This window comes from Carassius gibelio, chromosome A4 (genome assembly GCF_023724105.1).
Source record: "Carassius gibelio isolate Cgi1373 ecotype wild population from Czech Republic chromosome A4, carGib1.2-hapl.c, whole genome shotgun sequence".
NCBI lineage: Eukaryota > Metazoa > Chordata > Actinopteri > Cypriniformes > Cyprinidae > Carassius > Carassius gibelio.
Genome location: NC_068374.1, coordinates 13,596,140 through 13,623,259, shown reverse-complemented (window position 1 = coordinate 13,623,259; position 27,120 = coordinate 13,596,140). Strand labels below are relative to the sequence as shown.

The 27,120-nt window shown below is 39.1% G+C and overlaps 1 protein-coding gene across 2 annotated transcripts; it reads left to right on the top strand.

Annotated features, from left to right (window-relative positions):
- The first annotated feature begins 715 nt into the window (after nucleotides 1–715).
- Nucleotides 716–26,425, top strand: LOC127969384 (zinc finger protein 239). 2 transcript variants are annotated; one of them, XM_052571297.1, is made up of 3 exons: nucleotides 716–767; nucleotides 1,426–1,752; nucleotides 19,954–26,425. In XM_052571297.1, the coding sequence occupies exons 2-3, from the start codon at nucleotides 1,494–1,496 to the stop codon at nucleotides 20,880–20,882; spliced, it is 1,188 nt and encodes a 395-aa protein (XP_052427257.1). In that variant the 5' UTR covers nucleotides 716–767; nucleotides 1,426–1,493; the 3' UTR covers nucleotides 20,883–26,425. The 2 variants fall into 2 exon arrangements, with proteins under 2 accessions (XP_052427257.1, XP_052427247.1); XM_052571287.1 differs by lacking the exon at nucleotides 716–767 and adding an exon at nucleotides 774–945.
- The last annotated feature ends 695 nt before the right edge of the window (nucleotides 26,426–27,120 follow it).

The following is a 27,120-nucleotide window of genomic DNA, read 5'->3' as shown; positions in this document are numbered from 1 at the left end:
TCTTATGAATATAATAAAACTAAAGACTTTTTGGAGTTATGAAGGATGCAGTACTACTCTATAGGTACTACCCCCCCCCCCCCCCCCCCAGTTCCACTCATTCTCTACAATAGGAGAGGAAGAATTGTATAAACTTGTTAAATCATCTAAATCAACAACATGTATGTTAGACCCTATACCATCTAAGCTCCTAAAAGAGGTGCTTCCAGAAGTCATAGGTCCTCTTCTGACTATTATTAATTCCTCATTGTCATTAGCATATCGTCCCCTTGGAATTATAAGATTATATCTGACAGTTTTGTCAAAATCGAGTTATTCACATATTCTTATTCAGTGTAAAACTTATTTATATTGTGTGATAGATTTTTTTTAATGTTCTGTGCATTTTGGGACTTTTTATTTAAATAAACAACAAAGTTGAATGGAATGCAAAAACCTTTGAAGCTTGTACTGGCTGCTGTATACAGTATAGAAGCTATATAATATGTACTTTTGAACGTATTATTATGAATAAACAGTTGTTGCTAATTGTTATCAAGAAAAAAAGTTTGCAACCACATGTTATGAACTGTTTCAGCACCTAAATATGACTTTTTCTTTTCTTTTTTTTATGGCCTTTTAAACAGAATTCAACATGCTACTGTTTATTTTTAATAAATATTTTTTTTTTCTGTAAGTAAACTTCTTTACACAATTCCGGACTTTTAATTTGGGCTGACGATGTGACGTCACAAGGCTGCGCCGTGCTGCGATTCGTCTGAAGAAAGGTCTGTGTTTTTAGCATTGACAGCGTTTAAATGGATACAGAGCGTTCAGTCTTATTGTTTTTACAAGCTCTGTAAAATGAATTACATTTGATTGAATGTAATGTTTTAGTGCTTTATCTAGCGATAAAGCACATATATTTTTTCTGAGTAAAGCGCATCCACACATGAGTAACAAAAGGTGCGTGTCATTTCGCTCCTTATATCGTGAATCAGTTCATTATAAACACGATTTCGGCCACGGGCGAGTAGTGACGGAGAAATCTTAGTTTGAAATAATAATTTTAAAAATCTTATTGAATGAATTGATTTTCAAATCGTTTCAGTGATTCGAATCACGATGACCAAAACAGTGTAAATGCAACGAGAACAACAACAACAACAACAAATGTTTTTACGAGGGTCTAATGAGAGTTAAATGCAACCAACTAATTTTTCAATTAAAAATATAAATTAAATACATAGATTTTCAGTATCAATGGTGTTATTTAATTAATTTGTAGTGCTAGTTTTGAGGTTTTTTTTATTATTATGAACCGTCACTGTGACTAGTGTACTGATTACTTACTAGTGTACTGATTACTGAGCAAGAGAGCCGATTGAGACGCACAGATGTAGACCTTAGTATTTATTATTAGTTATTTTTCTTCATCTTAAACAGGACAGTGTCCAAACACCCCCAAACTCCCGCTGAAGCAACTGAGATCCACGTGACGCACCATTATAAAGATGGAGTTTATTAAGGATGAGACTGAAGAGGAAAGGCTTGTAGAAGTATTCCGCGTGAAACAAGAAGATACTGAGGAACAAATTAAGATTGTGTTTATTAAAGAGGAGAGCGAAGACACGAGTTATGAAGAAGCTTTCGGAGTCCAACATGAAGATATTGAGACACAAACAGAGATGGTGTTTATTAAAGAGGAGAGCGACGACATGAGTGATGAAGAAACATTCAGAGTCCAACATGAAGATACTGAGACACAAACAGGTTGGTTTTCAAAGCTTAACTCATTTGATTCTTATTGAAATGTCCTGCTTTACAGAAATGTCACATGAGTGTTGTAATCAGAGCGGTTTTGATTTAAATGGAGCCTCGTGGACAGACATGTTGGGATCACATGACCAGACAAACACTAACGCTGCCCTCAACCCATCCGACTTCCACACTGGACATCAGTTATTATGAAATTCACACATTTAAATCAAAGAAGAAATACATCAGTATAAGCAAAATAAAAAACTTAGCAAACTATTACTTTGTATAACATTAAATGTAGTATCTACTTTAGAAACTAAAACCATTAAGTTCTATTAATTCTAACATTATTTTGCAATAAGCAATGTGAGTAATTGATTTTTATATTGGTTGAGTTGCTGCTGCTGTCTACATTTGCTCTTTCTTTGAAGATCTTTGATGGCCAGCAGACACGAAATGGATGATTTCAGCTGAATGTGTGTGACTCAAATGATTCACTAATGAAAACATCTGTTGTGACTTCCCCATCTTCTCTTCGGTAACCGATTTAATGTTGGGTTGCGTCCGGCCTATGGGCACTCAACACGAGAGAGCGGCTGTGAGTGATGGTGACGGTATAAACACATCATTCATTCACATCATGCTTTAAGGAAAATGTATAGCCTATGTAAGTAATAGGACTAACATAAAAATAACAATTTGTTTTGTCACAACATATGTATATTTTAAATATGCAAAAATATAATTACGACTTAATTACGATTGGATTGGATTTAAAACAGAAAGAAAGTTCATGGAAATAAAGTGATGTGACATTCAGCCAAGTATGGTGACCCATACTCAGCAGTGGGCAGCCATTTATGCTGCGGCGCCCGGGGAGCAGTTGGGGGTTTGATGCCTTGCTCAAGGGCACCTAAGTCTTGGTATTGAAGGTGGAGAGAGAACTGTACATGCACTCCCCCCACCCACAATTCATGCCGGCCCGAGACTAAAACTCACAACCCTTCGATTGGGAGTCCAACCCTCTAACCATTAGGCCACGACTTCAACTGAAAATGATGACAATGCACATTGAACACTTTTGCAGAAAAGTTTTTTTTTTTTCTCTCTCTCTGTCTCAGCTGTTTGGATCGCTCCGGAGCCTGGAGCACAAATATATTCTTGAGATTCAAACTTACATCATAGTCTGTTCATTATCAAAATAAAATACAGTCAACTAAACATTTAAAAGGTTACACTGGTCAGTTTAAGTAGACCTTAGTGTACCGGCTCACTTTGCTGTTATGCCAAGGATGTTTTTGCTGATATGAAGACGATCATCTTTTCCATCTATATGTGAATGTGTGTAAAGTACAAGCCTAGTAGACATTATAAATAATAGTTTAACATTCAAATACATTGTGAATATGGAAACATTTGGATTTGTGCTGAATGAGACATTAGCAATAACCTCCAAATAAATCCAAAAAGCTGTAAAAAAAAAAATTAGACATTTTCCAGAACAGAATCCAGCAGGATTAGATTACTTTGAGCAGCAGCGCCGAAAGAAGCGGTTCACTTAAAGGGTTAGTTCACCCAATAATCATAATTATGTAATTAATAACTCACCCTCGTGTCGTTCCAAACCCGTGAGACCCCTCCTCTTATCTTCGGAACACAGTTTAAGATATTATAGATTTAGTCCGAGAGCTCTCAGTCTCTACATTGAAGCTGTGTGTACGGTATACTGTCCATTATGGCTGTCAAAATTTCTCAAAAATGACGTTCAAATATTCCCTCAAAAAAATACACGAATATTCGAACTATTCGAACATCTGGTTGCGCATGTTGTAAATGACGCCGTGCATTACGTCAATAACAGGCCAAAATAATACAAAGAGACATAACTACTTGTATAGATAGTCTATTTAAGTTTAAACATATATGACAACATATTACCTACACAAAAACAAGGAAATCAACTAATGGCCAAGACTGCAGACCTCACGCTCTCTCACCCTCACGTTCTCTGCGCATAATGGTTTAAATGAACAAACACATTTTTGTGCAAGCAATTTAAGGTCGCGACTGTTGTCCCAAATATAGCAGGCTTCATTCAGTGATTGAAACAAATATTATTAATATTAATTGAAGTTTTACAGCATATAGAACTGACATTGAATGCTCCGAGCGAGCTGTGCTGTGGTAAACATGGAACTTTTCCTTGACATGAAACGATAAATAATCAAACCTCGGATCCATTGCTTGACAGAACTACCCGAAGCGTGCCCCATCCGCGATACTGATCGCTCTCATGTTCTTACAAATGAACGAAATGATTTTATCCGTTATGGCCTCTCGTCGTGTTGCAGACGAAGAGCTTGCGGCGGGTGATGCAAAGTAACGTTAAGTGTCAAGACATGACTGTTTAACTGGAGTTCCAAACAGTATAAAATGCTCATTTGGGTGCACATTTTTGAGACGTGACCTCATGTTGCTAGTGGTCGACTGGTATCCTAACTGTATCTTAAATAGCTTGCATACAACTTTATCTTTCGGGTCAACAATTTTACCTCATTTTCTCTGCTGCGGTCGAGTTGGGCTCTGCACTTGCTGCCATCTTCCATGAAGACGCGTCAACTTTCAGCACAGTGATGCTGTGCCAGACAGTGCGACTCCTGTGACCTGTTCCTGAACCCTCAGGTGCGATTGCGAGCCCACTCGCAAAGCAGACAGCCACGCCTCTACTACCGCGGGCCTTTTTTCCCACATTTTTTTTATTTATTCGAATATAAATTTTCACCTTCGAAATTCGTTTTTTTTTTCAAACTATTCGAATAAATATTAAAATTTAAAATATTCGTTGACAGCCCTACTGTCCATGTCCACAAAGGTAAAAAAAAACATCAAAGTAGTCCATGTGACATCAGAGGGTCCATATTTTGGTCCAAAAATAGCAAAAACTACGACTTTATTCAGCCTTGTCTTCTCTTCCGTGTCTGTTGTGAGTGAGAGTTCAAAACAAAGTAGTTTAGTGATATCCGGTTCGCGAACTAATCATTCGATGTAACCGGATCTTCTTGAAACAGTTCACCAAATCGAACTGAATCGTTTTAGACGATTTGCGTCTCTAATACGCATTAATCCACAAATGACTTAAGCTGTTAACTTTTTTAATGTGGGTGACACTCCCTCTGAGTTCAAACAAACCAATATCCCGGAGTAATTCATTTACTCAACCAGTACACTGACTGAACTGCTGTGAAAAGAGAACTGAAGATGAACACTGAGCCGAGCCAGATAATGACTCGTTCTCGAGTCAAGAACCGTTTCTGTCAGACGTGTCCGATTTGAGAACCGATGAACTGATGATACTGTGCATGTGTGATTTCAGCGTGAAGCAATCCGACACACAGAGCGTCTGAACCGAACTGATTCTTTTGGTGATTGATTCTGAACTGATTCTGTGCTAATATTATGAAACCGAAGGCTTGCAGTCATCACCGATGATGCCATTACGTCGAGCACAAAAGAACCGGTGAACTGTTTTCTTCAACCGCTTTATTGAATCGAACTGTCCGAAAGAACTACTGGTGTTTTGAAAACAGATGCAACTGGTTCTTGAAAAAGAAATATCCGCATCCACACGAAACCACAAAACGATGTAGTATACATGCCAGACCAGCATGTGGTGCTGTGGTTTGCATGTTGTTTGTAATTCTGCGACAGAGATACACTTAAAAGTTTATTTTTATAGCACCTTTCGTACACAATGGTAATTCAAAGTGCTTTACATAAAAGCATGTAAAATAATCATGAAGAAAAATAACAAAAATAAAACAAGCAATTTTAAAACTTTAAATACTTAAAGGGGGGGGACCCATATTTCCTTATATGGGTCCTAAGGGCATTTCTCCCGGAAGAGCGCGCGCTCCCGTATAGCAGAGCACTGAGAGCACAACAGACGTTCACTGATCAGAGCGAGAGCGTCGCAAAATGTCACAAAAGGAGTGTGTTTTTGGTTGCCAGGGCAAGACAACACTGCACAGATTACCAAAAGAGAAACAGCATTAAGGGACCAGTGGATGGAGTTTATTTTTACAGAGCATCAACGGAGTTGTGCAAGTGTTTTTGTGTGTTCCCTGTATTTCAAAGATGCTTGTTTTACAAACAAGGCCCAGTTTGATGCCAGATTTGCACATCGTTTATTTCTTAAGGATAATGCAGTCCAAACGAAAAAGGGTCACGATCGTGTGTTGGAACCGCAGGCGGTGAGTAAAACTGCTTAAAATATCTCTGTGTTGTTAACTTAGCTATCGGCGCGTAAGCACATCAAGTAAACAACATGCGATGTTGTCATCAAACTGCACTTTCCACATGTACAGCTTAAAAAAAAAAAAAAAAAGACGACATAAAGTGGAACTTAGTCATTTTCCAAAACCGCTAAGCAAATATATACAGTTTCAGTACATACCACATAGAGACGTCGTTGCTGCTGCTGCTCTTGTTAAATTTCAGCCTCTGGATCTGATTCTGGATCATAAATAAACGGCTGAATCTGACTGTTAGCCATGGTTTGTTTTGGATGTGTTTTGTCCTCACGGTAATGCCACAGCTTCCAAACGCTCTCAACGCAAAAGCCTACTGGCGCTCGTGATTCCAGCCGGTCGTGTTTTTCCGGGAAAAATCGGTACAGACTATCTTTCTCTTATGAATATAATAAAACTAAAGACTTTTTGGAGTTATGAAGGATGCAGTACTACTCTATAGGTACTCAAGATTAACAGGATATTGAGTGAAAATGAGCATTTCACCCCCCCTTTAATACTTAGCAATTAGAAATAAAAAATGATTTTACATAAACATTGAAAATACAGTGCAATCAGTTCGGACATTGCGCAATGCTCATTCAATAAATGCACAGCTAAACAGATGAGTTTTGAGTCTATATTTAAATGTGACTAGTGTTTTAGCACATCTGATCTCTTCTGGAAGCTGATTCCAACTGCGGGCGGCATAGTAACTAAAGGAGGACTCCCCTTGTTTTGTGTGAACCCTTGGTATTTCTAACTGACTTGATCCTAGTGATCTGAGTGCTCTGTTAGGCTTATATTCAGTGAGCATATCTGCAATATGTTTCGGTCCTAGGTCATTTAGTGACTTATATACGAGTAAAAGTACTTTACAATCAATCCTAAATGTAACTGGAAGCCAGTGTAAGGACCTGAGGACTGGTGTGATATGCTCAGATTTTCTGGTTCTAGTCAGAATCCTGGCAGCAGCGTTCTGGATGAGCTGCAGCTGTCTAATGGTCTTTTTGGGAAGGCCGGTGAGGAGCCCATTACAATAGTCCACCCTACTAGTGATAAAGGCATGAACAAGTTTCTCCAAGTCTTGGCTGGAAACAAAACATCTAATTCTTGCAATATTTTTTAAATGATAGTATGCTGATTTAGTTACTGCTTTGACATGACTACTGAAACTAAGGTCTGTCTCCAGAATCACACCAAGATTCCTGACTTGATTTTTAGTTGTTTGACCCCTAGAGTCAAGGTATGCATTCACCTTGAACACTTCATCTTTGTTTCCAAATGCAAAGACTTCAGTTTTTTCTTTGTTTAACTGAAGAAAGTTCTGGCACATCCAACTATTAATTTCATAAACACATTGTTAGAGGGAGTCAATGGGGCTATTGTCATTTGGAGATTTTCCAGGGCATTTATTCATATTTCTTCTCAGAAGAAATCATAATTGTATATCAAAAAGAGCAGTGACACACGGTAGTACTTTTTGCCTTTTATTTTTCAGTGATCAAACATTTTTCACACAGTAAATATATCAAAAATGAGCAAATGTATATGAAGAACAATATTCAAAGATAAATGGGGTAAAATTTTAAAAATTGTTTTAGGGTCATTTACCTCAAATTAGAAAAGCAAGAACTTTTTTATGTTAAAATTGTTTTGCAAATTTGTTAAAAATAATAATACTAATAAAAAAAAAAACTAAAAACAAACACTGCAAACATTTCTTCAAACCTAAAAAACTTGTTCAAATACCTTTTTGTTTAAATAAAAATAAACAACATCAAAAAAAATAAAAAGTAGTTCAGACTTCTGGAGTTTAGACACATCAGTTAGCTTGAGTGTCCCTCAGTGTTCCAGCACTGGAAGCATTTCCGGGATGAGACAAAGCACAGCGGAACGTTGCACTTCACACAGTATACAGGAGTCTTCACTTTCTTCTCTTCTGTTTTGCACAAAACACAGATTCTCCTGGCAGCTGTGGTATCATTGCCAGATCTTTTGGGTCAGAGGGGTCTTGTTCTGGAGTTTTGACAGTTCACTGTGAATATTATAGTTGTTCACAACAGCAATGCCAATGAAATGAAAGAACATTTTATACCACTTCTTTGTTTTGTGGAGCACATTGTAATATCCAATGAGTGTGTCCGAGAGGTCGACACAAACCATGTACCTGATGTACTCCATAACTGCTAGTCCAACCACCCTCTGCAGTCTTTACCCGACGCTTTTACAGTGTCACCATTGTTCGATTTGTGAACCGTGGAACACATGGTGAACTCCCTGGTGTCCTTCCATCTTACAAAAAGTAGCTTCCCATTTCTGATCCAACGAATTTCCCCCCTTTTGGTCCTTGACTTTAGTTTTTGGAAAGCCCTGCCTGTTTGGGCATATGGTGCCACATGCCTGGGTGTGCTTCAGGAGCAAATCAGAAAAGAGGGTCAGGCTGGTTTAAAAAATATCCATAAAAATGTGATAGCCCTGTCCAAGAAGATTCAAATCCAGAAGTTGCATCACAGATTCATAGCTCAAGTCTTTTTCTGAAGAGGATTTTCCTTCGTAAACATAACATTTCCAAATGTAGCCTCAAAAAGAATCCCCAAGGACAAACAATTTGTAGCCCCATTTGGTGGGCTTGTCCTTCATATATTGTTGCAGTCAAATCCTGGCTTTAGGAGAAACCATACGCTCGTCCACTGATAGCTGCTTTCGTGGATGAAAATATACCTGGCAAGCGGAAACAATGTCAGTATAGAAGGGGTTTATTTTATGCAGTCTATCATAGTCCAGGGTTCCCTTTTTTCTACCATTTTCTTCTACATCTTTTAGATTGGAAAGATGAAGATTCCAAGAAATAGACTGGAAATGTGATCTGGACATTGCAAACTGTGGGAATGGAAATTTTTTTTTTTTTTTTAAAGTTATTTGCCCAGTAGTTAGCAATAGTCTTTGCATTCACCAATCCCATATAGATGACACTGCCAATATAAGTATAAAAGTCTTTCTCAGAAAGCACTCTACAAAGAAATTTCTTACCAGCCTTGGGCCTCTTTGCAGTAAATTAATTTGTATTTTTTAGGATTGACCCTATAACAGAGGATGTGAAAAAGAGCTGAAAAAGCTCAAGTGGTGAGAATGTGGCTGTTGTGATCAGCCGAGGCCCTGGTGCATGCTTTGGAATGAAATTGATGACAGCTGGGTCCTCGTCTGCATCTAATATGTCATGCCACCATTCAGCAGAAGAAGCAGCCTGCTGTGGACAGACGTTTTCATTTGCAAATGATAAACTAGGAAACATCTAAATTTTGACCCATTTCTGTGTTGTTTTGTGAGGTTTGTGTTTGGATTATTGTATGGTTGGAAGATCCAAACATGGCCCATTATGAGATTTCTAACAGAGTCAGTCACTTACTGATTTTTTTATCTGTTGGTATTTGATAGAATCAGAGATGCCATGTGTCTAAACAAGATGTCCAGGACCTCCAGCAGAAATATAGGCCCCAACAATAAAAAATGTAGCTGTATATTTCATTGTACACGTGGTACTTATTTTCTCTGTGTTCACGAAACCCATCTTCAGTGTTTGCTGCTAAAAAGTTCATTTTTAGTTTCATCTCACCATAGAAGCCACTCCCATCTGAAGATCCAGTCATGGCTGATAACTGAATATGCTTTAGTTTGTTTTTGGATGAGCTAGGAGAATTTTTATTGTAACACTCCCTGTTGATGCAGGTTCTGTTTGACAATTTATTTTTAAGGTTTACTGACCCCGAGACGCAACTATTTTCTGCAATTCTCCAGCTGTGATCCTTGGAGAGTCTTTAGCCACTCAAACTCTCCTTCTCACTGCGCGCATGTTAGGACGATATAGACACACGATCTCTTCCAGGCAGTTTTGTAACTGTAGTAAGTTCGTGAGAGGAAAGGAAGAGGACAAAGGGGTCGGCTGGACTGCTGACGAATTTATTAACTCAAATTCAAACTTATACTTTATAAACGTTTTATACTCTTTCGCGCCAATTACTGAAACAAGAGACAGGTGTTGATAGTTTTTGCCCAAACCACTCACTTACCGCTCGTCTCCAGATTCTCTCTTCCGCTGCAGACTTCACTAAACCACGGCCCCCCTGCCACAGTAACATTTTCTGTTGGTTGGAAATTCTTAATTATTGTCCTGATGGTGGAAATGGGAATTTCACTGCTCTAGCTCTTTTCTTAAAGCCACTTCACCAATTTGTGAAGCTCAATCATCTTTTGCTGCACATCAGAAATATATTCTTTGGTTTTTCTGATTGTGATGGATGATTAAGGGCATTTGGGCTTTGTTTTCCCTCCTCTTTATATTTCTGTGAAACAGGAAGCAATGGCTGGATAATTTCATGTTTATAATCATGCTGGAGTGCTCAAAATTGTGAATATGAATGGGAATATACTTCAGAGATATTTTACTCATAAGAATTTCTAGGGGTGCCAATAATTGTGTCCAGTGAGTATTTGAGAAAAACCTTTATTTCATAATGGTACCCCCCCAATTTAACATTCTTATTATCCAATGAAAGGATAAATTTTTGTGAATTTTAAAAAAAATAAAAAGGATTAACAATGCAGATTAATTTTCACAGCCTTTGATCATATTTACTAAGGGGGCTGATATTTTTGGCCACGACTGTATGTAGGTGTTGATGCACCATCTGGACTGGATCCAGGTGACCGCAGGGACAATCTGATCTGGGTACAGACTAGATCCACAGACTGGTGGCTACAGTGACCTCGGAATAAGAATAAAACGGGATAATACCTGAATTCTAGAATTTAATTTGTGAAAAAATAATTATGAATGGAAATGAAAGGTTACGTACAGATGTACAGGAGATCTTATGTGTTGTTCAGCTGGAATATGTTCTGGAGAGAAAAAGCAGTTTGTTTTGGTGCACAGTGATCTGTAATCCCAGCCAGAAGGCAACAATTCAAAGAGGAAGTGTGCTGGGTGTGAGGGGTCCAGAGTGATTCTCTTAGCCCTTTTCCTCACTCTGGATGTGTGGAATTCTTGGAGGTTGGGGAGGGGGGCACCAATAAACCTCTCAGCTGTCCTGACTGTCCGAACCAGCCAAACCAGACTTTTATAGATGAACACAGGACAGACTCAATGATGGCTGAGTAGAACTGGGTGAGCCAAAAGCCATGTTTCCACTGTCGAGCTTAAAGTGGGCGTGCCAGTCATGTTTCCACTGTCACTTCCGGGCTTGATCGTGCCTTGTTGGGGCTCTCTCGGGGCCAACAGTAAGGGTTTTTTGGCCAGACGAAAACCTTCTGAATAATGTTTCTGAACAATGGCGGAGTTTCTCTGCGTCTGGAGAGCATCAGCCATGGATCATTTCAGAAAGATAACAGCTTTAACACCAGCATTAAAGACTTTATTAAATAACTTGAGCTCAAAACTCACTCTTAATCAGCAGCAAGTGTTTGAAAATTTGATCTGATGTGGATTGTAATCACTAAACAAAGCAGAAATATTTATAAATGATTCAAAAGACTATGCACGGCAATGTTTCTTTGGTCCAATAATTAATATCTCTGTCTTATCCGAATTTAATTGGAGAAAATTATTGGTCATCCAATCTTTTACATTTTCAACACACTATGTTAGCTTAGATAATTTATAGGTTTCATCTGGTCTACTTATTGTAGTTAAGTGCTTAACTTGTAAATATGCATTAATAATAATACAAAAAAAAAATATATATATATATATATATATATATATATATATATATATATATATATATATATATATATATATATATATATATATATTAGGGCCGGGACTTTAACGCGTTAACTAAGATTAATTCATTACAGAAAAAAAATCCCGCATTTTTAATAACTTATTTTTGCACCACGGAACGTTTCTCACTGGATGAGTTTCGGCGGGTGATTATACTGGAGCACCAACTAGCGTTCGCATATCACCGCAGCACACATCGAGCCTCAAGTATCACCTCAACGCAAAACATATAGCTGCTAGCGTGGACTTTACACTTTATGTTGAACTATGTATTATTTTGTTGGTGCAACAGTTTATGTTGAACTCTTTTGGCCAAGGTTATTGAGAGTTGGACTTAGTATGTTATGGCCTCTGAAGCAACAGAGAGATGTTTTCTAATAGTCAGTGTTTCCAATGTTCTGAATGTAATTGACAGTATTGTGTATTACTTAAAAAACACTTTACAGAAGGTTCCAGCACCTATAAGCTACCTGAATTTCTGAAATGTACTATTTCTAAATTGTTTTTAAATATGCTATTGCTACACTTCATGGCAAAAAAATAAAAAAAATAAAATATATATATATATATATAATATTAAGTGCCTTTTGTATTTTGTTGTTTTTGTATTCATCACTGAGGGTGCTCTCTTGAATGCACATTTTCACATATTTTGTCCTGTCTATTGCTATGGTTATCACGGTCAATAACTGATACTTCAAGAGCAAATCCCGCATAAATATATAATTCCCATAACTTTGCAATGTGTGTGTGGCCAAAAAACGTAAAAGTTCTACTTTTTAAATGGATTTTAGACTAGAAACCTTGCAAAGAGCGCTCATAACCACTAAAAAGCTGTCACTCTTTGTTTAGTGAGCGTATACACTACATACTGTACTATATAACTTACATTGTGCCACAAACTCTGAACACCCCCCCCCCCTCATTTGATAATATTTTATATCTTTTTATAAACATTTTCTTTGTTTTTCATCTTAGACCTAATGATACTGAAAGAGGAGAAAGTAGTACTTAAAGAAAATGAAGAGGAAGATCAATATGACAAACATCATGATTTCATAACTGGAGAAAAATATTTTTTGTTGCTCTCAGGTTGAAAATACTTCAACGAAAAAGAGCAAGTTACTTTAATTGCATGCAGTTTGGAAAGAGTTTCATTCAACAAGGAATTCACACTGGAAATAAGACTTTCACCTGCGAACAGTATGGATTTCAAGTTTCAATCAAAAAGGGGACCACAACAAGCACATGAGAGCTCACACTGGAGAGAAGTCTTTCACATGCCCTCAATGTGCACACAGTTTTGCTCAAAAAGCACACGTTACTGTTAATATGAGACTTCACACTAGAGAGAACATTTACACATGCCCTCAGTGTGGAAAGAGTTATGCTCAACAAGGAAACCTTAAAGTCCACACAAGAATTCACACTGGAGAGGATCCTTACTTACAGATGTACAGGAGATCTTATGTGTTGTTCAGCTGGAATATGTTCTGGAGAGAAAAAGCAGTTTGTTTTGGTGCACAGTGATCTGTAATCCCAGCCAGAAGGCAACAATTCAAAGAGGAAGTGTGCTGGGTGTGAGGGGTCCAGAGTGATTCTCTTAGCCCTTTTCCTCACTCTGGATGTGTGGAATTCTTGGAGGCTGGGGAGGGGGGCACCAATAAACCTCTCATAAACCATTCAATACTTGGTTGGGGCTCCTTTTGCACAAATTACTGCTTTGGTGTAGCATAGAGGTGATCAGCCTGTGTCACTGCTGATGCGTTATTAAATCCCTGGTTACTTTGATGGTAGCCTTCAGCTCCTCTGTATTGTTTGTCAGATGTTACTTACCTTCCTCTTCACAATACTCCATAGATTCTCTGTGAGGTTCAGGTCAGCTGAGTTTGGTGGCCAATCAAGCACAGTACCAACATGGTCAGCAAACCACTTTGAAATGGCTCTTTTGGCAGGTGCTAAAGTTCTGCTGCAAAATGAAATCAGCATCTCTTTAAAGCTTGTCAGCAGATGGAAGCATAAAGTGCTCCAAAATCTCCTGTTACATGGCTGCATTGACTTGATAAAACACAATGGACCAACAACAGTGGATATCACCGCACCCATATCATCTGACTTCAGAAACTTAACATTGGACTTTGGATTCTGTGCCTCTCCAGTCTTCCTCCAGACCTTTTTTTTTTTTCAAATGAAATGCTAAATTTACTTTCATCTGAAGAGATGAATCTGGACCACTGAGCAACAGTCCAGATCTTTTTCTCCTTACCCCAGGTGAAATGCTTCTGACATTTTTTTTCTGGTTCTAGAGTGGCTAGGTTCTAGGAGTGTGTGACAGATGTAGCCCTTTTTCCTGAAGATGTCTTGAGTGGTGACTTTTGATGCACTGACTCCGGCTTCAGTCCACTCCTTGCGATGCTCTCCCAAGTTCTTGATTTGGCTTTTCCTGACAATCTTCCCAAGGCTGTGGTCATCCCTGCTCTTGTGCACCATTTACTACCACACTTTTCCCTTCCAGTCAACTTTCTATGAATATATTTTAATACAGCACTCTGTGAACAGCCAGCTCTTTCAGCAATGACCTTCTTTGGCTTACCCTCCTTATGGCGGGTGTTGATGATTGTCTTCTGGACAACTGTCAATTCCAGTCTTTTTCCTAATTGTGATTCCATGTTCTAAACTAGCACTAGAGGTACCCAGTATTTACAATTAAAATTAATCAAACTAATCAAGCTCAAAATATAATGTTCAAATCAGTGTTAATTTCGTTGACTAAATATTTTCGTCATTATTTTCGGCACGAATATATTTTTGGGGACGAAAACTAAACGAAAACTAAAAAACAAGGCACTGATGGAGACTAAAACTATGACTAAATTGATTGACATTGTCGTCAAAGAATAAAGGACGAGACGAAAATAGACTGTGATGAAAATCAAATCAGCATGACGAATTAACTAAAAACGTAACAAAAATAAAAACCATGACAAGTAAAAATGGAATAAGTAAAGTAAATATAGAAATAAATGCTCGGCAGATAACAATAGAAAGTTGGGAAACACTTCGATAAACAAAGTAGTATTACAAATATCAATGTGAAAGGAAACCTATTAGTTGGAATAAAAAGGGTTAAACAGACAAATTTAAGATTTCGCTAATTTTTTTATGTATGATAAAAGGGCTTCCATTATTTGTTGGGACGGCGAAGAGAATTTTTTTATTTATATATATTTTTAATGAAATATAAGAAATCTGAGATGGAAGTTTTTCCAATTATTTAAAGCAAAATTTGTCATCTGGCCAGTAATTTGAGGAAAGCAATAAATTCAGCAAAATATTCTCGTGTTTTGTGTGTATTTTTGCTCCTCATGTTGATTGATTTGATTCCAGGTGTTCCCCATTTGTTTTAATTATTCAAAGGTGTTCTTCATACATTTTAATTATTCCCAGGTGTTCTTAATACTCCCCTTATAAAGTCCCGTATAAATAGTGTTTCTAGTTCTTCATCTGGTATTGTTTTGCAACACTCTGTGTGATAATTAAATTCTGTGAATTGTACTTCTGGGGCCCGTTTCACTAAGGAGGTTCAACCAACTTTTAGTTTAAACTTAAACTGTGAGTTTATCTTACCCTGAGATTGGAAACTCTGAGTTTTCCGTTACAGAACAGCTGAAATTAGTTGGTTTAATCAACTCTAAATTGACTGACTCTGAGTTAAGTGTGTGCACCACTACTATAAAAAGCCATTATCAATGGAGCGCCGATATTACGATTCTCCATGGCAACAGCTCCCGCCAAAAAGCCGTCTGCATACTTCAGACTCAATACAAATGTAATTCTTATCAGTGTTATATCACAGTTGAAAACTGGCAGAACGTTAGATTAATTAACTAATAGCTAATCATTTTATGGTATCTCATGGGCAAAAAAATACATATAAAATAATAACATTAAATGTAGCTGCAAGCAGCAATTACGGGGCCAAGCACTCCACTGGCAAATTGAGGAACTAAGCATGATATGGAGAATCACACCAAATGCAACAATGAGCAATTACATATATATATAGCATTGAGCAATTATATATATATATAGCATTTTAAAACATAATTCAAAATGGCCGACACTGGAAAATTATGCGACTCGGCATGACTCACTGAATTTAAAGAGACCAGTTTTATGATTTTTGGCCAAACCTTTCAAAAGTTATAAGCCAAAATATGCATTTTTCATATCTCCTGACCACTAGGTGGTGCTGCAGGTAGTCTCAGGTCATGCTTAATATAACACATACCAAGTTAGGTCTCAATATGCCAAATCGTTGCCGATATAGCCTCACATGCATTTTTGCGTGATTTTCGTCAAATTTGTTCACGTGTCATTCGAGAACGGTTGGACGAATCTACTTGAATTCCATACATTTTTGCCAGCATGGTATGAAGATGATCTGAGCCAATTTTCGTGAAAATCAGACTAACCGCCTAGGACGAGTTTGAAAAAGTAGTTTTTTTGAATAACTGAAAATAGCAAAAAGCACTAAACCTTGCGATTTTTGAATCTCGGGGTTTATTCGACTTGGCATGAGCCAAGGATTCAGAGGAAAAAAGGATTTTCATTTTCTGGCTTATGGTTCAAAAGTTATTAGCATACAAACATTGAAAGTTTGGACAAACTGGTGGCGCTAGAGAGTAGGAATTAGAGACTTCAAATTTGCTATAGTTAATGTTGGGACTGTCCTCTATCAGTGTGCCAAATTATACAACTTTCCCGCAATTGGTTCTATGGGCTGCCATAGACTTGCGGCGGAAGAATAATAATAATAATGCCAACGATTACAATAGGTGCCTACGCACCTTCGGTGCTTGGACCCTAATAATAATATTTTAAGTGAATTTTTCTTATTTTAACAATGATCTGCCAATAGAGTAAGAAAAATACAACAGTGGGTATTTATATGAAGTGGGATAGTTATACTTTATACTGGCAGATACATTTGCACCTCAGTATTGTTATACATTAACAGGATTCCATAATAACAGATTGTAAATTATTATATTTATTACAATTATAAATAGTTTATCATTATTAAACACTCGTTAGGCACTTTACTTCCACTTTTAGAACATTTTGTTCGTTTTTATTGAAAATAAATTCTAATGTGAAGTGATGGGAAAAGTGAGAAGAACAAGTAAAAGCTGGACTAACCCAGTCAATCGCGTTACAAGCTATTATTTGCATGTGTCGTATATACAGTAAGAAGAGCATTTTTCCAGTGTGCATCAATTAAGTGTTTAAAAAGGGGGAGGAGACCGAAAGAAACTCTGGGTTTATCGAAGAAAACCTGCCCCTGACCAGGTTAGGTTCATAGTGTAAGTTACCTTGGTAACTGACTCGGAGTATAAGTAACCTCTCTTTCAGAAACGGGCTTTACTTATCCTTCTTTCTCAGGTTTGACAAACCTCCCATTTTGAAACAGAAAACCTAGAGTTTCCCTCATTTTAGGTTTAACATACTCAGAGTTTTCACTTAACCTCTGTAACGATATAAACTTCCTATTCATCGGGAAGAAGGAGGCGGGAACCGGCGCTCAATCAAAAGACATTTTAATAATCAAAAAATAAATACAAAACAGCACACCAGCCCCTCCTCGTTCCCATGCCTCTCGGCCCCGCCCCACTCGCCACATACCCCCATCGCCCCTCGCAGGCCCGGGGGGGTACCCTCGAGACTGCGCTCTACTCCAAGATCCCCCCCGCCCCCCACCCCCCGTTCCCTCTGGGAGGGACCGCTCACGGGGACCTGAGGGAACCTGGGGGTAGGACAGACGAGGCGAGAGAAAAGGAGATGGAAGGAGGAGCGACAGGGACAAGAAAGGGGAGAAAAAAAAAAAATTCCGGTTCCCAGACGCACTGCTGCTCGGCCCTCCACCGGCTGGGTGATCTCCTCCGCGGTGCCCGGCGGTGGCACTGGACGGCCCTCGGCAGACGGCACGACACTCCTCCGCCGCCTGGTGGACGGCGACGGCTCCTCCGATTTTGGGCAGCGGCAGGAGTCCCCCGTTCCCTGCCCCTCCGGATTCCATCACGGAGGCGGCAGGCTCCGGCCCCCTGGCGAACGGCCCCGACTCCTCCGCTCCCTCACGGACGGCAGCCGCCCCTCCATATCGTGGGCGACTGGCAGCAAGCTCGCCCGTCCCCGGCAACTCGCTCCAGCCCACCGCCGCTAGCGTCCATGGCGGCACATACTTCGCCTGCTCGAGGGCACCGCGGATTCACCACAGCAGCGAGGGATCTTCAGCAGCACGTCCCTCCTTCTCCCAGGCTTCGGCACCACTGTAACGATACGACCTTTGTAATCATCGGGAAGGAGGAGGCGGGAACCGGCGCACAATCGATACATTTTAATAATTGAAAAATAAACTCAAAATGGCGCACCAGCCCCTCACGGACGACTGGTGCGCATAAATAAAAAGCAAAACATAAAATATTGTCCAGGCCTGGTCCTCTCTCGTCCTTCACTATAGTCGCTCCAGTTTTATATCCTTCCATCTCCTACGTGGGACTCGATACTGGCGGTGGGGCGCAGGTGTAGCTCATCTCCAATCACTACACCTGGCCTCACTCCTCGTTCCCACGCCTCTCGGCCCCGCCCCACTCGCCACAACCTTCTTTGTGAAACGGCCTCTGGTCTCAATGCTCCTTGCTCTGTGAGCCTCTCAGTTGCTACCCATGACAAAATATTGGACCCAAATTATGATGCCTGAAGATAAGCTGTGGGGTTAATGGCAGGCCGGTTGGAGTTGTATGTGGAGGATTTAATTGAACTAGTTTACCAGCTGTGCTGCTCTTGTTGTGTGCTTTTCAACTGGGACTGGATGGTGAGATTTTCATCCAGTCTCTGAGTTCTCCCGAGTGGATTAATCTTGTACTCTTTTTGAATGGTTCTGACATTGAATTTGAAGTTAAGGAACCTCCCAAATCTCGTTCAACCCCCTCAGAAGCTGAACCCTGTTTCATTAGTCCCAGGTGTTCCTCATCCTCCCCTTATCAAGTCCTGTATAAATGGTATTCTCAGTTTCTAGTTCTCAGTCTGGTATCGTTTGTCAACACCCTGTGCAATGTGTGATTCCCTGTGTGATAATTAAATTCTGTGATTTGTACGTATGGTCTCCATGTTCCTTGCTCCGTGCTCCTCACAGTAGCTACCCATGACAGGTAGAAAATAATCATTTGGCAGGACACCAGGACAATGAGGGGTTGAGGGTTGAATATTGTAAAGGGTTGAAGCAGCGTGTAAATGTGATCCACATAACGTTAGGTCTTATTTCTTTTTTAATGGACTCCGTTTGCAATGACCTTAAAAATCCAGTTGCACTGGATTGTGCTGATCAACTTCAGTAGAGTTGAATTCTAGGGAGTTGACCAGCTGGGTAAAGTCTGAGACGGTGAATTGAATATTTTCCAACCAGGCCTGATTTACTAACAGCTTGCACCACTGCAAATGGCCTTTTTTTGTGTTAAAATAGTACTGTCAGGATTTACTAAAAATGTGCAGTGAAGAATTAGCGCTGAAAAGGCATGGACGGTTATTTTTGCACTTGACCTTATTGAATACACATTTATAGGAGTTTCTCTTTCAGACTTAAAGGGTATTAAAATTTATCATGCAACACTAATTACTAATGTTTTGCACTAGTCAAATAACTGATATTTGCACCATTATTTAAGGCTCCAGAAAAAGCATGTCTTAAAGCAGATATTAATTCTCTAATTTTCCAACTATAAAGACAGTAGTGAAAACCCACACCAAATAGAATGATCTGTATCTAATAGTCTCCAGCAAACTCCACCAGCAATGAGCAGTATGCATTTCATGTTGAAGTAAACACACGAGCCAGATGATGTTAGATGTCAAATAATAAGCTAGTGTTAATGTCAAGTTTTGGTAAGGTTGTTATATAATAAAAAGGCTTTTTAATCTAAATGTCTTAGTCTAAACATTTCTGTGTAATAAAAGGAGTCAAATATATACATTTCTAAAGCATCTTGTATTGTCTGTTTCTTTTCTGTTGGTGTTATGTTGGTTTTGATGACTTGCTTTGTGCCATTAAAATGAGGTTAACTTGTATTTGCTTTTGTTTTTCCTTAGAACTGAATCAGCTAAAAGAGATGAGTCACGAACTGAAGGAAATGGAGGAGAATAATCCACGTGAGAAAGATTATTTAATAACTGAAGAAATAAGTTGCTCATATACAAAAAATAATTCCCAAAAAAGAGCTCGGAAGGCAGAAGCTAAAAGTCATTTTAGCTGCCAACTGTGTGGAAAAAGTTTTGCTCGAAAAACAAACCTTAAAGTCCACATAAAAAGACATACTGGAGAAAAGCCTTTTGCATGCAAAGAGTGTGAGAAAAGTTTCACACACAAAGCAAGCCTTAACGTTCACATGAGGAATCACACTGGGGAAAAGCCTTACACCTGTCAGCAGTGTGGAGAAAGTTTTAAACGTAAAGGAAACCTTAATTGCCACATGAAAATTCATTCTGGTGAGAGCCCTGACAACTGCCAACAGCATGGAAAGAGCTTTGATCAACAAGGAAAGCTTAAAGTAAACATGACATTGCACACTGTAGAAAAGCATTTCATTTGCCAACAGTGTGGAAAGAGTTTTGACCAACAAGGAAACCTTAAAGTTCACATGAGAGTTCACACTGGAGAAAAGCCTTATACCTGCCAACAGTGTGGAAAAAGTTTTACTCAAAAAGGAACATATAATGTTCACATGAGAATTCACACTGGAAAGAGCTCTTTCGCCTGCGGTCTGTGTGGGAGGAACTTCACACGAAAGAACAATGTTAAGACTCACATGAGAATTCACACTGGAGAGAAACCTTACACTTGTAAACAGTGTGGAAAGAGTTTTACACATAAAGGACACATTAATACCCACATGAGAGTCCACACTACAGAGAAGCCATTTTCATGCGATCAGTGTGGAAAGAGTTTCAAATGTAAAATACACCTTAATAATCACATGGGGATTCACACTAGAGAGGACTTTTATATGCCATTATTGTGAAAGGAGTTTCACACAAAAAAAAAAAAACATCTTAAGAATCATGTAAAAATTCTCATAGCAGAGAATGTGCCATCATTGTGGACAGTTACACAAACATTGGAAAACTTATGGATAGGTAATTCACACACGCACACGTGTTAAATTTCTCTCGATAATTAATTTAAATGCTATAATCCAAAAAAAAGTGATCTTACCACACTACTTCATCTCTGTGTTTCATATAAAGCAAGAAGAATGATACATCTAATAAGCCACAAATTACAAAAAATATTTTTACACTTCTGGTCATATATTGTATTGCAAACATGAACAGCTTGAAGTTCTTAATGCTTTGCGTTCAGGTGGTTCTTTGTCTCTACATTGTGCATTAAAGTTATTTAATGCACAACTAGCCATGGGATATCCTTTACAAAAAACATGGCATTTTATCATTCATTCCTAATGCAGGTTCAAGGGTTCACATACTCCGCCAGCTTCGCCAGGCAAAAGAGGATGCTTACAGTAGTGAGGTTAAAGCCTTGTACAAACAAACAAAAGCACGCTGACAAAAGACATCAGAGTGGCGAAGTTACTTGAAAAGCTGAAAAAACTGTTTTCTATCCATGAGCCTGCATCAGTTTGGAATTCCTTCAAAACTATTACCAGCTACAAGATGCCATCCCCCAGCACTGAGGTGAATCAACAACTGGCTGAAGACCTGAATGAGTTCTACTGCGGGTTTGAATAGCCTGGTCTCACATCTCTCACCTGCTCTGACTGTCTCTCCACACAACCTTTAAACATACCCCGTTCCTCCCACCTACTGCTTCCTAGCCTGCACTCAAGATCTGTGAGGAAGATGTCTGTAGAGACTTCAGAAAAAGTAGAAAAAAGTAAAGCCTAAAGCCCAGACAGTGTCTCACCAGCCTGTCTCAAAGCCTGTGTGATACATCTTCAGATCACTGGAGCTGTATGAAGTCCCCTCCTGCTTCAAGTGCTCTAACATCATCCCTATAATAAAGAAACCAAAAAATCCCAGGGCTAAATGACTATAGACTTATTGCCCTTAAATCTGTGGTCATGAAGACATTTTAAGTCATTTGGTTTTTGGCCCACTTTAAGGACATTACTGAACCTTTGCTAAACCCTATTCAATTAGCTTATCAAGCAAACAGGTGCATGGATAAACTTCCTGAAACACGCAACTGAACACACACACAACTGTGGAGATGATCGCAGACTTTAGGATAAACCTCCCTGCACTCCCTCTACTCACCATTATATACAGCACGGTGTCATTCGGTTTCCTGGGCATGACCATCTCTCAGGACCTGAAATGGGAAACTCACAAAGTTTTCTTGCCACCAAGAGTTAAAGACTGTTAAACTTTTGGTAAAACAGCACTCATCACTGTCACTTTTTAGTTATCTGAACAATCACAGTGAAGGAGGGGCGGGACTAGGGCTGCATGATAAATCACATGCAATTGTCATGCGCATCTTGTCAGTAAAGCTGGTTCTGTGATTAGTAGTTAATCTCCATCTCTCCATTAAGTGTGCTCCGATGGAATGGACTTTAATACACAGAGCCGTAGTTTGCTGACCAGCTATGCAATATCGAGTTCATAATCGCAGGTTAAAAAATAATGCTTGGAGAAACATTTCATTAGGGATTCGTCGGTCATACTGCTTCAGCATATATTCCATATCAGATCAACCACAACGTTTAATTTTTTTTAAAAACGCGGCACTGTCAAGTTCTCACAGCTTGGTGTTTTCAGCTGGCTTTGGTGGACACACGGCCTTATTGTTACTTGCCGCTACACATATAGCCTGTTACATTAACATTTAATCAGTAAGCAGATGCTTAAATCCAAAACGACTTTCAAATGAGAACAATAGAAGCAATCCGATCAATGATAGAACAATAGTATACAAGTGCCATGACAAGTTTCAGTTAATCTAGCGCAGTAGACAGTGTTTTATATATATATATATATAGAATAGAATAGAAAAGAAAAGGTATGTGCTAGTATTAGTTGGTCATGTGCTGGCAAAAAAGATTTTTTTTTGAAAATGACTGAAGACTCGAATTGAGATTGGGAGGTCATTCCACCTGCTGGTTACAGTCCAGGAAAAGGTCTATGAGAGGGATTTTGAATCTCTTTGGGATGGTTCTGTTCACTTGCAGAACGCAAGCTTCTGGAGGGCGCATAAATTTGAACTAGTGAGTTTAGGTATATTGGTGCAATGTCAGTGGTCGTCTTGTAGGCAAGCATTAGTACCTTGAATTTCATGCACTTGTCTATGGGTAGCCAGTGTAACCTCTTTTTGGGGGAAGTCGTGGCCTAATGGTTAGAGGGTCGGACTCCCAATCGAAGGGTTGTGAGTTCGAGTCTCAGGCCAGCAGGAATTGTAGGTGGGGGGAGTGCATGTACAGTGCTCTCTCCACCCTCAATACCACGACTTAGGTGCCCTTGAGCAAGGGATCAAACTAGTGTGTGTGTTCACTGCTCTGTGTGTGTGCACCTTGGATGGGTTAAATGCAGAGCACGAATTCTGAGTATGGGTCACCATACTTGGCTGAATGTCACGTCACTCTTGCTGCTGCGTTCTGGATCAGTTGCAGAAGCTTGATAGAACATACAGGAAGGCCCGTAAGAGAGCATTACAATAGTCCAGTCTGGAGAGAACAAGTGCTTGGACAAGAAGTTGGGTGACTTGCTCTGACAGGAAGGGTATAATCTTCCTAATGTTGTATAAGGCAAATCTGCAGGGCCAGGTGATTGTAGCAATATGGTCTGTGAAGCTTAACTGATGATCGATTGATCTCCTAGCTTTCTGGTGTTCCTGGAAGGAGTTATGGTTGACGAACCCAGCCGTATAGAGAAGTTGTGATGAAACGATGGGTAAGCTTGAATCACCAGGAGTTCTGTCTTAGTAAGGCTGAGCTGAAGGTGATGGTCCTTCATCCAGCTAGAAATGTCTCTCAGACAGGCTGAAATGTGAGCAGCTACCGTAGGATCATCTGGTTGGAATGAGAAGTAAAGTTGAGTGTCATCAGCATAGCAGTGGTAAGAAAAGCCATGTTTCTGAATGACAGATCCTAATGACGTCATGTAGATGAAGAAGAGTGGTCCAAGCACTTAGCCTTGAGGAACCCCAGTAGCAAGAAGTTGTGACTTAGAAACATCACCTCTCCAAGACACCTTGAAGGACCTACCTGAGAGCGGTTAGAGATGCTGATCCTTTTTAGGGTGCACAAGAGAATCTAGTGGTTAACTGTGTCAAAAGCAGCAGACAGATCCAGCATGATGAATACTGAGGTTTGGAAGCTGCTCTTGCCAGTCGCAGGGCTTTAGTTATTTAAAAAGGGGCAGTCTCAGTTAAGTGGCCACTTTTCAAGGCAGCTTGGTTGCTGTCCAGAAGGTTCTGTACTAGAAACATTGGTTGAACACAACTTGCTCAACTGTCTCAACTAGAAATGAATGAAAAAAAGGGATCTGTAGTCTTCTTAAAGTGCTGGATTTAGAGACCGTTTCTCAAGCAGTAGGCTTACCTGACCCTGCTTAAATGCTGTGGGAAATGTACCAGAGTGAAGAGAAGTGTTAATAATGTGAATAAGTAAAGGTATGAATGAAGAAGAAATGACCTGAAGGAGGTGAGTGGGGATAGGATCAAGTGGACAAGTTGTAGGATGATTGGAAAGGATAAGTTTGGAAAAACTTCCATCTCCAAGAGTGGAGGGAAGAAGGAGAGAGAGTGTATTTTATTCGTTATGAAGTTATCATTAGTCTGCAGTGTGGGGAATTGTTTTTTTATTTAAAAAACTAAACCTACATAAATGTTTAAAAACTACACATAAATATAAATTAAATTAAAACTTAGGAGTTAAATAAGAACTGTACTGCTAAGTACAATACATTTGTTATTTAATCACAGATTTTAAGAGTTTTATTTAAAATCTTTTAATATTTAAGTTTTATTTACCTGAACGTAGGCACAGAGCGGTGTTAATGTTCAAACTGTGTATTTTACAATGTTAAAAGTGGATGACAATAATAAATAGTCTTATTAGGAATATTTTTTTTAAAGGGGTCATATGATGCAATTTCAATTTTTCCTTTCTCTTTGGAGTATTCCAAGCTCTTGGTGTATAAAGAAGATCTGTAAAGTTGATATTCTTTATAAAAATTAAGAGTCAACCACACACCCCTAAAACGGCTCCGTCAAACTCGTTCTATCATGATGTGAGAAGATTTACATAATGCCACTCAAAAGTTCACGCAAAGAAAAAAGGCATAACTTTTTTTTATCTCTATTGCAGCTGCCGTCATGTCGTGGAGTCAATGTGTGTTTCATTGTGAAAGCGAAACTACTTGTTTGTCCTTCCAAAAGAGGACAAGACTAAAAATCATTGGTTAAGTTGTGTTTCAACACTTTTCCAGAACAGTCCATCCCAAATATTCAGATGTGTGCAGTGTATTTTATGAAGGAGGAGGACTGTTTCCTGAAAGAATGGCCTGCAGTGTGTCTGTGGCACAACTGCTGTTTCTATAAAGTGGGGCAGTTCAAACTTTGCAAGGACAGTCTGGCGCTTCTGACTCAGCCTGTAAGTACCATATTTATATGTAAATAATTTGCCATAATGATTAAAGCATGAGTTTTTAGCAGTGTAGAGTAGGTTTGTTTCTTGTTACTCAGATCAGAAATGCAGAAATGCTTTTATGGTTACGCAGCGCAATACCCAACGCAACGCGTAAAAAGACCGTATAAGTCATTATAATCTGTAATTATGTGCCTAATGGATGCAAAAATGTCTCGTTTGTCATGGGGTTTGTTGATTTCGTCTTGTCTAGTGATGTCCAGAGCGCGAACAAGTTTTTCCATTTAACCAGATCTTCTTAGAGAACCGGTTGAACCGGTTCACCAAATCGAACTGAATCTTTTGAAACTGTTCATGTCTCCAGTACGCACTAATCCACAAATTACTTAAGAAATTACACTCCCTCTGACGAGAAATAAACCAATATCCCGAGTTATTCAGTTACTCCTAACAGTACATTGACTGAACTGCTAAAAGAGAACCGATGATGGGATGTGTACAAGCAGAGCAGCTGGACTGAGTCTCGTGCTGCTAAAAACATCCCACCTCTCCACCTTAAATAACACATCAATTTGCTACCTGCTTTTATTTAATTTAAATGTCAAATTAAAATTTGGTTTATTTGCTATCTGCTTTTGTATAATTCAGTGGTTTTGTGGTGTTATGCATTATACAAATACAGATTTTTATCAGCTGTAAATACAGTAAATAATGCTTACATCTGTACATAAACCTTGTAATTTCTAATGTAAGTTACTTTATTATATATATATATATATATATATGTATGTGTGTGTGTGTGTGTGCATTTATTTATTTTACGTATGTGTTTTATGTTATTCTTTCTCTCGTGTTATATATGTTTGTACCCAGAGCTCCTGGAAACCAAAACTAATTCCTTGTGTGTTTGTGAAAACTTAGTGAATAAAGCTCATTCTGATCTGATTCAGTGAAAGTGACATGATGTGTCGCCAAGTATGATGTCCCATATTTTGAATTTGTGCTCTGCTTTTATTCCATCCAATTGCACACACACACACACACTGTGAAAACACACCTGGAGCAGTGGGCAGCCATTTTTGCTGCTGGACCCGGGGAGCTGTTGGGGGTTTGGTGCCTTGCTCAAGGGCACTTAAGTCATGGTTTTGAGGGTGGAAGAAAGCACTGGTCATTCACTCCCCCCACCTACAATCCCTGCTGGAAAAATAACCTGTAAAATAACACTTTATAGTCTTCACTGTATAAATAACACTGGGTACGCACTAAAAGATTTTTCAAAATGTTAGAGACCAGAAACACAAGGATAAAAAAAAAATCCTAGTTTTACACTAGATCCGAGTTTATCCCTGGGGGTTCACACCACACCTCAGGATTTTCTTCCAAACAGATTTAGTCACTCTTTACACACATTACACCACAGGAAAATCTGACAAGATCATCTTTAGAAGCACCAAGATAATAAGGACATTACCTAGGATTGTCATAAGGGAAGAAATCGGCCTCAAAGCCTGGTTGTCTTGACTCTCGGACAGTGCTGAGAAACAGAGTCAGGTGCTGAACAGCTGTGAGAGACGAGGAAGGGTGTCTTTCGTACCCCGGCAGCAGAAGACAGCCTCTTCTGAGGGAAGTACAGGAAGGTGACACTTCACTCTTG

Coding starts and splice junctions, on each gene's coding strand:
- LOC127969384 (XM_052571297.1), top strand. CDS start 1,494: ATGGAGTTTATTAAGGATGAGACTGAAGAGGAAAGGCTTGTAGAAGTA. Junction 1,753..19,953: donor AGATACTGAGACACAAACAG/GTTGGTTTTCAA, acceptor GTTTTTCCTTAG/AACTGAATCAGCTAAAAGAG.